Source organism: Adiantum capillus-veneris, chromosome 16 (assembly GCF_014529385.1).
Source record: "Adiantum capillus-veneris isolate H3 chromosome 16, ASM1452938v2, whole genome shotgun sequence".
NCBI classification, from domain to species: Eukaryota; Viridiplantae; Streptophyta; class Polypodiopsida; order Polypodiales; family Pteridaceae; genus Adiantum; species Adiantum capillus-veneris.
The window spans coordinates 137,168,544-137,182,521 of record NC_140946.1 but is presented as its reverse complement, the minus strand read 5'-3'; the positions used below and the strand labels follow the sequence as shown (position 1 = coordinate 137,182,521).

At 43.5% G+C, this 13,978-nt stretch overlaps 1 protein-coding gene across 1 annotated transcript in view; it reads left to right on the top strand.

Annotated features, from left to right (window-relative positions):
- Positions 1 to 2,122: 2,122 nt before the first annotated feature.
- LOC147439934 (large ribosomal subunit protein bL19cy-like) overlaps positions 2,123 to 13,978 on the top strand; it is a 65,530-nt gene continuing 53,674 nt past the window's right edge. Inside the window, exons 1-4 of the mRNA XM_086484430.1 lie at positions 2,123 to 2,363; positions 2,632 to 2,808; positions 3,002 to 3,088; positions 3,176 to 3,309. Of these exons, the coding sequence (XP_086340556.1) occupies positions 2,322 to 2,363; positions 2,632 to 2,808; positions 3,002 to 3,088; positions 3,176 to 3,309 (440 nt within the window). The 5' untranslated portion in view covers positions 2,123 to 2,321. The remainder of the gene's footprint in view (positions 2,364 to 2,631; positions 2,809 to 3,001; positions 3,089 to 3,175; positions 3,310 to 13,978) is intronic.

Below are 13,978 nucleotides of genomic sequence, written 5' to 3'. Positions count from 1 at the left end.
ACATGAAATACTTGGCTCTCGCGATTAAACAACTTAATTGACCAGAGAAAATTGAGAAGCTTACCCATGGTATTAATAGCGATCTTTAGTGCCTTTCGACCGTTAAATTAGCGATCCCAGACTTGTTTAATTTTTTACCTTTACAACTGTTTATGCATTTGATTATATTGCAATTTAATGTTTATTGCTGACAAATGGTTTAAATTCTGTTACCAATCAAATTGTCTGCCTACAACTGCATATGCTTTTTAATTGCTTATGAGAATGCAATTATTATGCCAATGTTGTTTGATTTTGTAGTGACTGAAGGAGGCTAAGGACATTCATCTCAAAAGCTCTTCCACCTCGACGAACGAGCTTCAACTCAATAGCTTCCGAGGATGGAATCTACATCAGGAAGGGGGGCATGTTAACCCTCACGCACATTTCTATCACCTACGATGGACATTGTATTATTTATTTGGTAGAGTCAGGTACCGAGCTTGTCGCTCCGATAGGAAAAGGGTAAGAGTGATCGCCGATGAAAGACGCACTCTAACTGGAACATTCAAGGGACTAGTTGGCTAAGCATGGGCGCCCAAGTGTGAATGGGGCAAGCTCATATAAAAGTCAACTAAACCTAAAAATCACTCATTCTCTCATTTGTGCAATTGAAGAGTGCTCTTGCTTCATCTCCATCTTCTTCTTCTTCATCTCCTTGTTGTGTGTGTGTATGCGTGTGAGAGAGAGAGAGAGAGAGAGAGAGAGAGAGAGAGAGAGAGAGAGAGAGAGCGATCGAGCATTGCGGCGAGGCAATTGAGCGCGGCGTAGCGGCGTCTCCCTCTTCTTCGCGACGAGGAATCCTCCACGACAGCAAGCGTAGAGCGGTGAGTGACACACCATCGCCATCTTTGAGCTTACTACTTTAGGCTTGTTGTGTGCTTGGAACCATTTGTGGCTCACACACAGTGTATCGGCAAGTTCCTTGCATTGACACGTGCGACATACGCGCACACAAAGGAAGTGCATGCACACGATGACGAGATTTCAAGAGTCTCTATTGTACTAACTTGCATGCATGCACCGAAAGTAAAAAGTGATTTTCTTTTTACTTGAGCACAAAAATCTAGTAACTAAAGTGGATTTTGACACTTCATGCAGCTACATAATTTGAACTAAAATACATGACAATCAATGGAATCACATATTTGAACTTTTTTTGGCATGCTAAAGGCCTTACTGCACTATGGGCAAAGGTCGTTGAATTTTGTTTGGATGACAAGTGTCCCGAGGGGGCTCAAAAGTTTTGTGAATGAAAAAGAATCATGGTCTATTAAATGCTATTTTCTAAAGTATTCCTAAGAGTTTGATCCCATGATGTAAAGTCTTGATAAAGAGCCCTTTGACATAAAGATTTCATAAAGACTTATTTCATTAATTTGTTTTATTATCTTTTATGTTTATTAAAATTACATTTTCTTATGAAAAAGCACTAAAATATTTTTTGGTGTAACAAATGACTTGAAGTTTGAACATAATAGTTTTTTAAAACTTTTGTTTAAAAAAAAAAACCACAAATCATTTTAAACTTAAGGACAAGACTTGCCAAAAGCATTTTTCCTAACCAAACAAATCAAGGGCGGACTTGAAAGTTTGCTTGTTTTTATGTCAAAATATTAAAGATTTGTCGGTTTTTACATTAAAACTTGTAAATATCTACAGGTGTTTGTCAAGGCCATCTCATAATCTAACCAAGATTTTACAAATCTAGCTGGTTAAAAATTACACTAAACCTCGATTTTTTTCGAACACTTCTTAAGAAGTGAACTAAATTCCACAACTTTACATTAAAGACTAAATAAAAGATTTCTCTTAAGTGATACCCTCTCTCTCTCTCTCTCTATATATATATATATATATATCTTTTTGGCGGATATCATTGTGAGCTTTTACCTTTTTAAAACATATTTTTAACTCTCATGACCCCTCAATAGTCACCTTTTGACCTTTTGAAGGCCCTGTGAATACTTCACCTTGTTTGAGATAGATACATGTGTGGAATCACAAATGATAGCCAACTTAAATGCATAAAACTATCAAAAAACATCATTGAAATGTGTGTGCCCTGTACTCCATCTTTCTATTCTGCATAAATATTTGTCATTTTCTCGTCAAGGAAAACCATTTCCATATGAAAACTTGCAGTCATTGGCCCTACTTGCTTGCTCCCTAGTGGAAATTTGCAGCGTGTAATATGTATGTTGGGAGGAAAAGCAGTTTCATGAAAGTGGGTCTGCCCAAACTGGCGCAGTGCTTGCAAGCTTGAGCATTCATTTTTCGTGATGCAGAGGCTCAGAACCCGGCTCACACCGCTCTTGTCCAAGGTACTTATCTACTATGCTGCGGGCTTTGATGTTGTTTGAAGCGTATTCTGTAGCGCCTCCTCGGTGTCAGTTTTTGCATCGCTTAAGAAGTAAATTCTTCTGAAATCCAGAAAATATTGCTTTTAAGTTGTGCTCTTTCTGCCAGCGCTTTTTGATTGCTTTTGGGTTGTGAACAGTTTACTTTCGAATCATCAATGTGCTTCTTTAGTAATCTAACATGGAGGATTTGCATGATTTTTTATTGCATTGGCTGCTGCCATCAACACAGGTTTCTAGGCAAGGGGAAGCTCATTTGCAGACATGGACCCTCAAAGATGATATCAAGAAATCCCTCATTCCTGTACGCAATCTGCAAACTGCTACCGAAATGGGGGAAACCTTGGCGAATCCCCTCCCTTACATGAAAACGAAGAAACTCACGAAGACGGCAGCTCATATTATGCAGGTATACCTTTGATTCTCCTTCAAATTTTTTCATAATGTTGAATGCGCCAAGTACATGATTGTGTCTCTATTGCCTTTTTGCTTTCTATAGACGTGTTTTCTGAAAGGGAATGTTTGGCTTGCGTCTGCGTGCTGCTTTTATTGTATTTTATACAACATATCTTTAATTCTTGTCTTTCTTTGGGACTTTGAAGATTTTAGATAGAGAAGCTGTTACAGAAGCAAAAACTGTACGCCCAGTTCCCCAATTAAAGCCAGGGGATGTAGTGCAGCTCAAAGTTGTAAGGAGTACATGTCCTTGAGAAAGATATTCAGGTAGTGTGAAGCGTAAAGACCCAAATGAAGTTGTGCATTGTGGTTTGCTGCAGGAGGTGCCCGAGAATAAACGCAGAGTTTCCACTTTTCGGGGTATTGTGATGGCCATAAGGAAGAGTGGAGTCCAGTCTACATTTCGAATACGTAGATTTCTGGCTGGAGTTGGAGTCGAGTTGCTGTTCCCATTGTAAGCACCTTAACTTTTCTGGACATGATGCTCTTTTGTCTTTTGACGTCATATGAAGAATGTAGTAGGCCGGAATATGGTCAAATGACTTCAGATAGTGGGCCTTCTGCCTCTCTTGTCCTCTAGCATTTTCAATAATGCTGCCAAGTAAGGTTTTAAAAAATACTTCTTTTAAATGCTGGCCGTATGGCAGTGATGATTGTAAGAGGGTAGTGTAGGAGGGAGGGGGGGCGTTGAGATTTCAAGCTCAATTCACATCGTACACTGGATGACTTCTTGCCTACATTTATCACTGGCACGAAGTAGTGGACACAAGGATCATCATTAGTGGTACTACAATTGGACTCATCGTCTTGGTCTACCTACCGAGGTCGGAGAGTGATTGCCACTTATCTTACCAGCTCACTTACTATCCGTTCATATTGACTGTTGTACATTCTCTCTTATTATGTTGTATTTTCTACTCATGTTCTTGTAGACCTTATTATCTTTTTGAGTAGTGAAGAAGCAGCAACAACTTTTAGCGTCCATCTCCATCATGTGCTCTCTTGGTTGTTTGGATGCATGCTTGCAAGAGCTCAAGCTCTCTCCTCTATCACTTTACATGGTATATCAAAGCGTGATTGTAGCTAGGGAGCTGTGGGAGACAATCAAGAAAAAGCGGTTGAGGGTTAGGGTTTCTTCATTCTTCCCCTTCGTGTGTTGCCACCCTTGCGATTCTTGGGAGGTGTCAACAACGATCTCTGATTGGAACGATCTTTGTGGGAGATAGTGCGGTTCAAGAAAGCCTATGCAACTAAATTTCCTTTTTGCATGCATTTCGGCCTCTTGATTTGGAGTGAGAGTGCGTTCACGTGTGGGAACGCAAAGGTTTAGGTTTTTGCAAATCTGTGTTGGAGGAAGCTTGGTTGGTGTGTTGGTGCTGTAGTTTTCACAGCTCGTGTATAGTAGTGTGAAATCGTGTATTAGGTGTCATGTACATATTGAAAGCAGTTACATGAAAACCTTAAACTCAAAAGCATCTGGTTTTCGAAAACACTAGCGCCCAAGAGTTGCCAGCGCGTGTTGTGGAAATCCGTACACTGCCAGCTTTCTTTATTTTAATGCCTTTATGTCACTTGGGCCCCATCGGACGGGGTCCCATAAGTTGCCGAGAACTTCTCTTAAAAAATAGGCCTCTCGGCAAGACTTTTCAAGTTGGTAAAACTTCTTATGCTGCTTTTGCTTCTTCGCTTAGGGTTTAGGTCCCTCGGCCAGGATCTGAAGGTTGGCTCCATTCTTCAGTGACTTGACACTTCAGCAGTTTGTGACATACACACAATGCAATACCTTAATGCAGACTCTACCGACTCAAATGATGACAATTGCCGTGGTAACTCCTCAAGACGAGGCACCTCTGGGGCTGATTTGATGCACCTTTGGATCCTTCTCGATGTGGGTTTGCGCATGGCCACCAAGGGGTAGATTTGGGGCTGATTTGCGCTCTCGATGTGAGGAATGAAGGGCTGAAGGCTGGCTGCAAAAACACAGTCTGTGACGAAAAACATTGCAGATCTGTCACGTAAAGCAAGGTTGAAAAGGCAGATCTCGATGACAGAGATGATGGACAGCAATGGAGCACTCCATGCCGACGAGTGAATGGTCGAGGGGAGGCTCGATGGGCTGCCGAAGTACCAGATTGCAACCGGCACACACGCGTAGGCTGATCCGAGCCTTTTCCGGACGAGGAGAAGGGCTGAAATCTGAAAACTCTGTGGCTGATCTGCTGCTAGGGCTGAAAACTACTAATGCTAGGCTGATCAGCTTGCGGAAGAGCAGCTTAGGCTGAGAGGATGCAAAACGCTAGGGCTGGTTTGCCAAAACACTGGCATCTGCTGCTGGCTGAAAACGCTAGGGCTGGTTCCTCCTCAATCTAGTGCTAGGGCTGATCTGCGTTTGCTTTTGCTTCTGCAACTTGTGTCAAATGAGGGATCTCTTTCTCTCTTTATAGGTGAGGTATAGGCCTCATGAATTTATTTAGGTTGAGCTAGGGCAAATGTCCACCAGATCACCCAACAAATAAATCATAAAAATAAAATTGAGCCAGGGGGTGTCCATTTGGGTGAAACTGTCGCACATCCGCCCACCCGGGAATCCGATGGATGCGGGAATGGCTCGTTGGATTCCTCTAACCTAGAACTACATGCACATCATGCCAAATGCCCACCGTAGTGTACTAACATGTGTCAAAACGTGTGTACAAACCATTTATGCAAGAGGGTTCCAAAACTGGAAAACCTATCTAATGGACTTGTCCGGTTATGCAGTTCCTGCGAATAGGCTCACAAAATTGCCGATACTAATCCTCTTAGGATTCTAGACATTCCTATCTAGGAAGAAGGGGAAGATTGGCTTTGGAAGTCGATGAAGCATGTCCACGTGGCACATAGAGCCATGTGCTCGTGACATCCGCTCTTGCTTAAGATGAGGTACGAGTACCGAACTCATTGACGATAGTCTCAGATGAATCATGAAACTCCTTCTAGATGATGTCCTCCACAACTTCTTTTGAGAGAGAGGCTCCCTTGGGTGATGTGGAAATGTCCAAAACACAAGGATGGTGATGATGCATCTACTTGCAAACAATGGATTGCCTCTTGGATTAACGATGCCCTTGTTTGTTACCAGCGAACAATAACCTTTGCTGCCTTAACTCGGATGGTGTGAACCAAACTGCAAACCGATGGATGCTTCGTAGAGCGAATGGCTGGATATGCAAATGCCGATGTCTACGAAGGTTACCAGCTAGCCTATGTTGCCTCAACACAAGAAGATTGGCGAGAGCAATGCCAAATGGGAGATGAAGATGGATATGTCCTTTGGAATTGTTATGTCCCGCTCACAAGAGAGGGGATCTAGCCCAGACGCCGTCAAGATGGGTGTCTAGTGTCCGGAGGGAAGTAGTGTGAACATGGCCAGTGTGGCCGGCCATTATTATAAAAGGGAGGCCAAGGCCTCATTTGCAATTATCGACCTCCACTGCCAGAGTGCGAGTGGTTAGCCCATGAGGCTAGGAGTGCGCGAGGCATAGTTACAAGGAACGGGAAATCGGAACGGGGAATGCTGAACGACAACTGCCATAAAACGCCATTCCCTGTTACGGGTACTCACGTTTGAAATACGGAACGGGAATGGGGAACGGAGACCTGAAAACGGCCATTCCCTGTTATTATGGCGCGAGGTCACCTCGAGGAGGTGAGACTGGGTGGTATGGGACGCTCGGTCTTATAGGTGCACGCCTACGTCCTCGTGCGTTAGCCCCAGCACGAGGGAGCTGCCGGATGGTGGCTGTGGTCGGGTGGTTCGTCCAACGCATGTCTGTAGGCGGTCCGTGTAGCTGGGAGATCCATTCCTCATCTTCGTTTCATGGTATCAGAGCCAGGTTACGGAATGGACCGTGTGCACACCTACGGGCTGGTTAGAGTCGGATAATCACCGTTTCATGCAAATTTTGATGAAATAACTGTTTAAGCGATTATTTTCTTCTCATGAGTATGTGTACAGGTGAAATTTAATGCTTATTTTTGATGAAAATCAGTGTTTTAAACCGGTGGGATTGTTTAAAATCAGCAACTTTATTGACTCCTTGTGTTTTACTGTAGTAGAATACAAGGTTTGAAGGTTTTCGTGCGATTTTTGATGAAAATCCACTGACTACTTTTTAATTTGCTGATTTGTAAGTAAAATCCAGCATACTGTATCCTTTCAAATCTCTCTCTGTAATGTTCCTCTGTGCAAAGTGCAGCGAGAGAGAGAGAGAGAGAGAGAGAGAGAGAGAGAGAGAGAGAGAGAGAGAGAGAGAGAGAGAGAGAGAGAGAGAGAGAGAGAGAGAGAGAGAGAGAGAGAGAGAGAGAGAGAGAGAGAGAGTCACCTCCTCCCCTCTCTGGTAGCGTTGAGGCTGCAGAGAAGTAGCGTGATGAGTGCTCTGTAACAAACTTGGACACTCCCAAGTCAAGATCTACCGCGACACAACAGAGATTCACTTCAAAACAGTTCACAGTTCACTATTGATTCGACACGGCCTGGCGGAGTTCCGTGCCTAAAGATATTGGCCCTAAAGTCTGGCGCCCCTTTCGGTATTTCTTTTTGTATTAATATGAGTTCAAAGGACAAGGGAGTGGGAGGGTTCTCACTCTCAGACTTTGCGTCCAGATGCTCTGCAGAGTGGGAGCCCTGCCCACTTATTTATATGTTTACAAGGGATGCTAAAAGCAGAGCCCCAAAAGCTGCCATCTTTTTAAAAATAAAGCATTTGTGTCATAAGCTTCATAAAAATAAAGCAAAGCTTCAAAAAACTTCTCCCAAACATTGCGTAGGATTTCCTTGCTTTTTTTCCCAGCGCAAAATTGAGAATCCGTACAGCTGCTGCTTTTCCGTACGTTTTGCCACGTCAGCATCCGCTTTTTCCGCTGGATTTTGCGTCGCAATTCACGGGTCTGCCATGTCAGCTTTGCAACGCGTTTTACGAGATTCTGTAGCCAGCAGTGTGTCTGGGCTGCCACGTCACTGGTTTGTGACATACCCCCCTCTTGAAAGCATCGTAATCGCCCTCAATTATGTCTGCAAAACAGACAGAGTCCATAAACTGTCTTAGCAAACACTGACTGTTAGTACCGACGCACTAGGAACACATATCTAGCACATGTACCAATCCACAGTCACATCACAGGACATCACTTGACATCACACGACAAATCACATTCAAAAATTAATTCGGATCTCAGACCATGATTAATCCCAACGTATTTAGTAATTGCATCTAGATCCACTCGGGACCTCATAGATGCCCGATTAACTAATCCTTATTGCAATCATGTCTATCGAGATCTTTTAGACCGAAATGCTACAGTCATGTCGTCTATCAATTCTTGTACTTAGACAAGTCAAGAACAAATCAATATCTTATTATCGGGAATTCCAGTTCATAAAGTCATACAACAGAATATTGTCAGCTCACAGTATCCTTGAAACTCAAAAGAGACATCAGTGACTTTAGTATCAAAAATCGGGGCAATCTGTTGACAAAGGAGTAAAGCGACTCCCCTCTTGTGCATACCCATTGCACCAAATTCCGCCCAGCTGAGTTTGGGGTTCTATTTGGAATAGACTATGCTAAACCAAATGCTTCAAGGTAAAGGTTCACAGTCAGAGGAGTATCTGCCAGGTCCTCCTGCTCCATCCACTTCGCATCCAATGTGGGATAGTTTTTTGAATTCAACCAAGAACCGCCTTATCATTTTACCGTTTACCTTTCTTTCTTTATGTGCCAACATCTGTTCTGGAATGATTATCTCCTCGTTTTCCTCCACTTCTGGTTGCTCATCAGGCTCCCCATCATCGGGCACATTGCCTTTAAAAGGCTTCAGGAGACTCACATGAAAAGCATTTTGAATCCTCCAAGTATTGGGCAGCTTCAGTCTAAAGGAGATCATTTATCTTTTCGGAAATCTGGAAAGGTCCATAGTATCTCATGCTAAGCTTTGGAAAAAGCCGCTCCTTTCCCTTTTTCTTTCTTAGGCGTGTCTTCTCAAAACGTAAGAGCACCGAATCATTCTCCTTTAATTTCAAATCGCGACGATGTCGATCTGCTGCCTTTTTGTGTCTTTCTTGAGATTTTTGCAAAGCCTCTCGGACCTTGGCAAAAGTGGTGTCCAAGTCTCGCATGTACTCGTCGGCTTCAAAAATCTTATCTTTCGTGCTTAGGAAGGGTGGAATCTTCGTAGCACCTTCAAGAATCTCAAATGGCGCCTTCCCCATCAAAGAGTTGATCATGTTATTGTAGGCATATTCCACCAAAGGTAAAAACCTTTTCTCATGTAGTCTTCTGATCCAATGAAGAAGACTTCAACAAATCTAGTATGACTGAATTTGTAATCTCAAATTGCCCATCTATCTGCGGGTGGAAAGATGACGAGAACTGCAACCGCGTGCCAATGTTCTTTCAAATAGCCTTCCAAAACAAACTCGTGAATCTGGGCTCTCTGTCAGAGACAATTGTCTCAGGCATGCCATGTAATATGAAGATTTGGGCCACAAACAGTCTCGCTAAGTGATCCGGCTTGACTGTTTTCTTCACTGGAATGAAATGAGCTTGCTTGCTAAATCTGTCAATAACAGTCCAGATACCATCCTGCCCACTTTGTGTTCTCGGGAGATCAAAAATGAAATCCATTGAAATATTTTCCCAGGGGCGGGTGGGTATGGGTAAAGGCTGTAACAATCCCTGTGCTTTATGCCTGTCAATCCTGACCTTCTGGCATACCAAGCAACGGCATACAAAATCGTCCACGTCCTTCTTGAGTCTCGGCCAAAGAAGTATCTCTCCACACCTTTCAAGGTGGTAGCAATGCCGCGGACAGTGGCATTCTGTTAGAACCTTTTCCCCTAACGGCTGTGTAATGCACAACATCGTTTTCTTCATCAAGTAGCCATCTCGAATGGAATATCCCGCTACTACTTCCCCATTCCGTATCCAAGTGAAAATATCTGCAAAATCTGTATCTGTGGCATACTGATCGACCATATCCTCGAAGCTCCTATGATGTATCGTGGAAATAGCCAGAACCGATGGCTTTCGAGACAAAGCATCTACCACGAAATTCTTCTGTCTCTGTACATGGACAATCTGGAAGTGAAACTGTGACAAGATGTTCGCCCACCGCATTTGCTTTTCGGATAGCTGTTCTGTGACAAGAAGTAGCGTAAACTTTGGTGATCTGTGAAGACCGTAAAATCGGCTCCGAGTAGGTAGTGTCGCCACTGAGTAAGAGCATGGATAACCGCCAAAAGCTCTTTCTTATATATCTGTGCTGTCGATTCCGGCCTTGAGAATAATCGGCTTTCAATGACATAGTCTCTTGCATTAAGACCGCACCCAGACTACGACCACAATATACTTCGAATGATTTTTGCAAATCCGGCAAAGTAAAAAATGGTCCTGTAGTCAATTTCTCTTTCAATGTCTGAAAGGCAGCTACCTCTGTGGATCCCCACGAGAAAGGGACTCCTTTCTGTATCAACATATGCAAAGGGCAAGCAACCTCTGCAAACTTTCTGATGAATCGTCGATAGTAAGAACATAAGCCTAAGAAGCTTCTAACTTCATGGACATTCTTCAAATCAGGCCAATCACGTATAGTTTCAATCTTGGCCGGGTCCATCTGCACTCGTGTTGCTGAGACGACGTGTCCCAAAAAGTGTATCTCTGGGCTTGGCTCACACTGTAAGGTGGCCGATTTGATGGTGTGCTTCCAGGTATCAAATCAATGGAATGATCCTCAAGACGAGCTAGCAACTCGCTTGACGGGCCCTCTGAAAAGCAATCGGCATGAGTGCGAAGAAAATCTCGGCGTTCTTTTTTTTTCTTCGAGGTCAAAACATATTCGACCTTCAATCATCATTCAATTCTCTCCAGAAAATGAAGTAAAGAAACTTTTTTTCATCAAGTACAAAGGCTGTGCCCTTCATTTGTTAAAGTCGCGTTCTCGGCGCAATAGTCAACCACGGCGTTGTTCTTGTGGTACCAAGGGATTTCGAAGAGGACGTCACAACCTCCCAAGGGATTTATGTAGAAGTCCTCGTGCCCTAAACACCCCTGACATTGCAAACGAAGTTTACCAATGATCGGTGTAATGGCAACATCCTGTCCGGGTGTCCCTAGAACTACCTCCGCCTGTGGCGTCAGCCTATTGGGCGTAATCTCAAATCGAGCCACTCATTCAAGTGAAAAGAAGTGGGTCTTGGCTCCTCCATCAAAGAAAATGAGGGCTTCTTGATCTTTCACTTTGCCCTAAATGCAACAAACTTTTGTACTCTCATTCATCTGATTCGGTTCGGGCCCCACGTAATGTGGTACCAATTCTGCTTTCATCTGCCTTTTCTGCCACGTTTCTCAACTTCTTTTGAACTCTCTGGCCTTTCTTCTTCTTGTTCTTTCGGTGCCATTTGAGGGCACTTCGCGGCATCCAAAACACTTCCCCTCTTTAATGCAGTTGGCTCTCTCCCGAGGAGTGAGCCGTGGTCGTGTATCCTTATCTTTCTGATCTTGGGGGCTCTTCTTCTTTCTACTTACATTTTTAGAAGTCTGTTCTGTTTTCTGTGTCATGATCTCATCTGTGGGGTAAGTCAAACTGCCTGAGTGTATGGCAAAGCCCCATTTCGCATGACTCATCAGTTCTTGAATAGAATTTGACCTTTGCTCCAAGCAGTGATCTTGGATCTCCGTAGGAAGTCCCAAGGTAAACCGCTCAATCTGTTCTTTAAACGAGATCTTCTTAAATGAAGAAGTGGGTAGAAAAGAGCTCCAAAATCTCTCGCAATATGCGTCCAAGGTATCTTTCTTTGTCATCTGGAGATGGTTCCAAGCAGTTCGTATATCGCGTTCGTACTCCCGAGTCAACAAGAAGAAATAAAGCCTTTTAAATTTCAGCCATTTAACTGGCGCTTTCTTGTTCAATAGAAGAGTGGACCACTATGTTCGAGCATTTCCCTTGAAGTAAGAGGTAGCCCTCCGAATTTTGGAGTGCTCTGAGTAATGTCCTTTAGAGAAAAGCTATATCAATCTGTTGTATGAAGGCCAAAGCCCTCGAAGCATCTTGTAATCCAACAAAAGTGTCAAATTTAATTGATTGCCCACCTTCTTTAAATTCTCGAACTTTCTTGCTTTATCCTCTAGAAAGCCATACTGATTGGCTTTATAGAAGTTTTTCTTCTTTGCATAAAATCTGTGATCATCGGAGTCCGAACTATCATGGGAGAAACTTAGGCTTCTTTGCCTTTTTCTTGCCCTTTCCGAAGCTTTGCTTTTTCCCTTTCCTGTCTTCTTCGCTCGATTTAGAAGAGCTAGAAGAACTGTCAAAAGAAGAAGAAGAAGTGGATACTCCTTCAAATCTGACATGCTTTTTTTGCTTTCTTGCCGAGGCAAAAGCAGATCGACGACCCAAATTGTAAGGTGCAGCGGAAGTGAATGTTGAACTTTGCTCAAGATGAGTGCTCCGAAGTGTGCTCAAGGGTTCCTTTTACTTATAGAAGGGAGAGCCTTTCGTTCCTTTAGTGAGAGAGTGCAATGAACACGAATAAAGTGGATAAACACTGTGAATGAAGGTGCTGAGACTGAGAGATAGAGAGAGAAGAGAATACGACACCACAATGTTGTCAAACCCTCCTCCGAAGGCCCCACTCTCTATGGCGAGAGCGGTCTACTATTGATTGCACAAATCTCTACAATGCTTGGACTTGCCGACGATGAGGACGACGATGAGACGGGCTGAGATCTGAAAATACTAATGGCTGAAATCTGCAAATCTTTATCTGCTGAATTCTGACTCTATGTCGGTGATGATGTCGATGGCGATGACGCGCTGAAAACGCAGATGCTGAAATCTGCATTTTCCGGGCTGAAATTGCAAACTTCGCGGGATTTGACCGTGCGGCGAGGATCTGCTGCGGGAAGGTGAGATTTGCGAGGTTCGAGACTTGTTTTGCTGTGTCTGTATGCTGACAACTGAAAACATTGATGCTACTGTGGATCTTGTCGCGATGGAACTGCAAAACGCTGAATTGCTATGCTGATCCAAAAACGCTAGGCTGAAACTGTGTTCTGTTGCAAAAACACTAGCCTCCTGTTGTTGCAAACTGCTAACGCTAGGGCTGATCTGCTATCTCTGCTAACTCCAAGCTATCCTTGATGAAAAACATTGGGCTGATCTTGGGTCCGTGGCTGAAAATCCAAGGTTTGCCGCCGGTGGGGGGTCTTGTTGAGAAGGTGCCTGTTGAACGCGAAGTTCCTGTTGCCTCTTCTGCCAGAAAGTGCTAGTGGTAGGTTTCTATATATACAAACTTATGAAATTTGCCCTACCTAGTTCCCAACAAAAGTCACTTAAATTTAATAAGTGAAAAATGTCAAAAATAGGGAAAATAGGCCTTATGCATTGTAAAATGCTTCTGATAGAATCTGACTGAAAATTGATGGTCATGCTGTGTGCAACCAGAGGATATGCATCTAATCTAAGTGTCTGGACATGCACGGTATGCGAACAGACTCACAAAAGTGCCAGATCACTTTCTATTCTAGACTGACTTGACTGAACCGAACCCTGGTCATGCTGTAGCTTGTCCATGTGCACATAGGGTTAGATGTGTCACGTGACATCCACTTCTTTTCAAAGTGAGGTACTGGTACCGAACTGTATGGCATCGAGGGAGATCGCCAATTGCATCGGAATCCTGGAAAGGACTCTTCGCCGGCCCACTCTGATGTGTGGGTCGTGCGATACTTGAACTTAATAAAGGTCTGCAATGCCTTCTTCTTTGGGCCGCGTTGAAAGCGACACAATCATCTTCAATGCTTCCACTTCGTCTATAGTCATGCGTCTACCTTCTTCAAGAATCGCCGAGGCTGAAAATTCATGAAACCACTTCCAACACAAAAACATGAAGATACCCATTCCATGTGAAGTGAGTGGAAAAATACTATTCCTTCGAAAATACTGTGCACGCAATGCAGATGAACATATAGACGGAGTGCCAAACCGGTCATCAAACATACGCAAACAATGTGGTCGAATCTTGACTTTCTGATCTAAATCAAGCGACCGTGGCAAAACACAATGGAAATGCCGATGCTTGATGC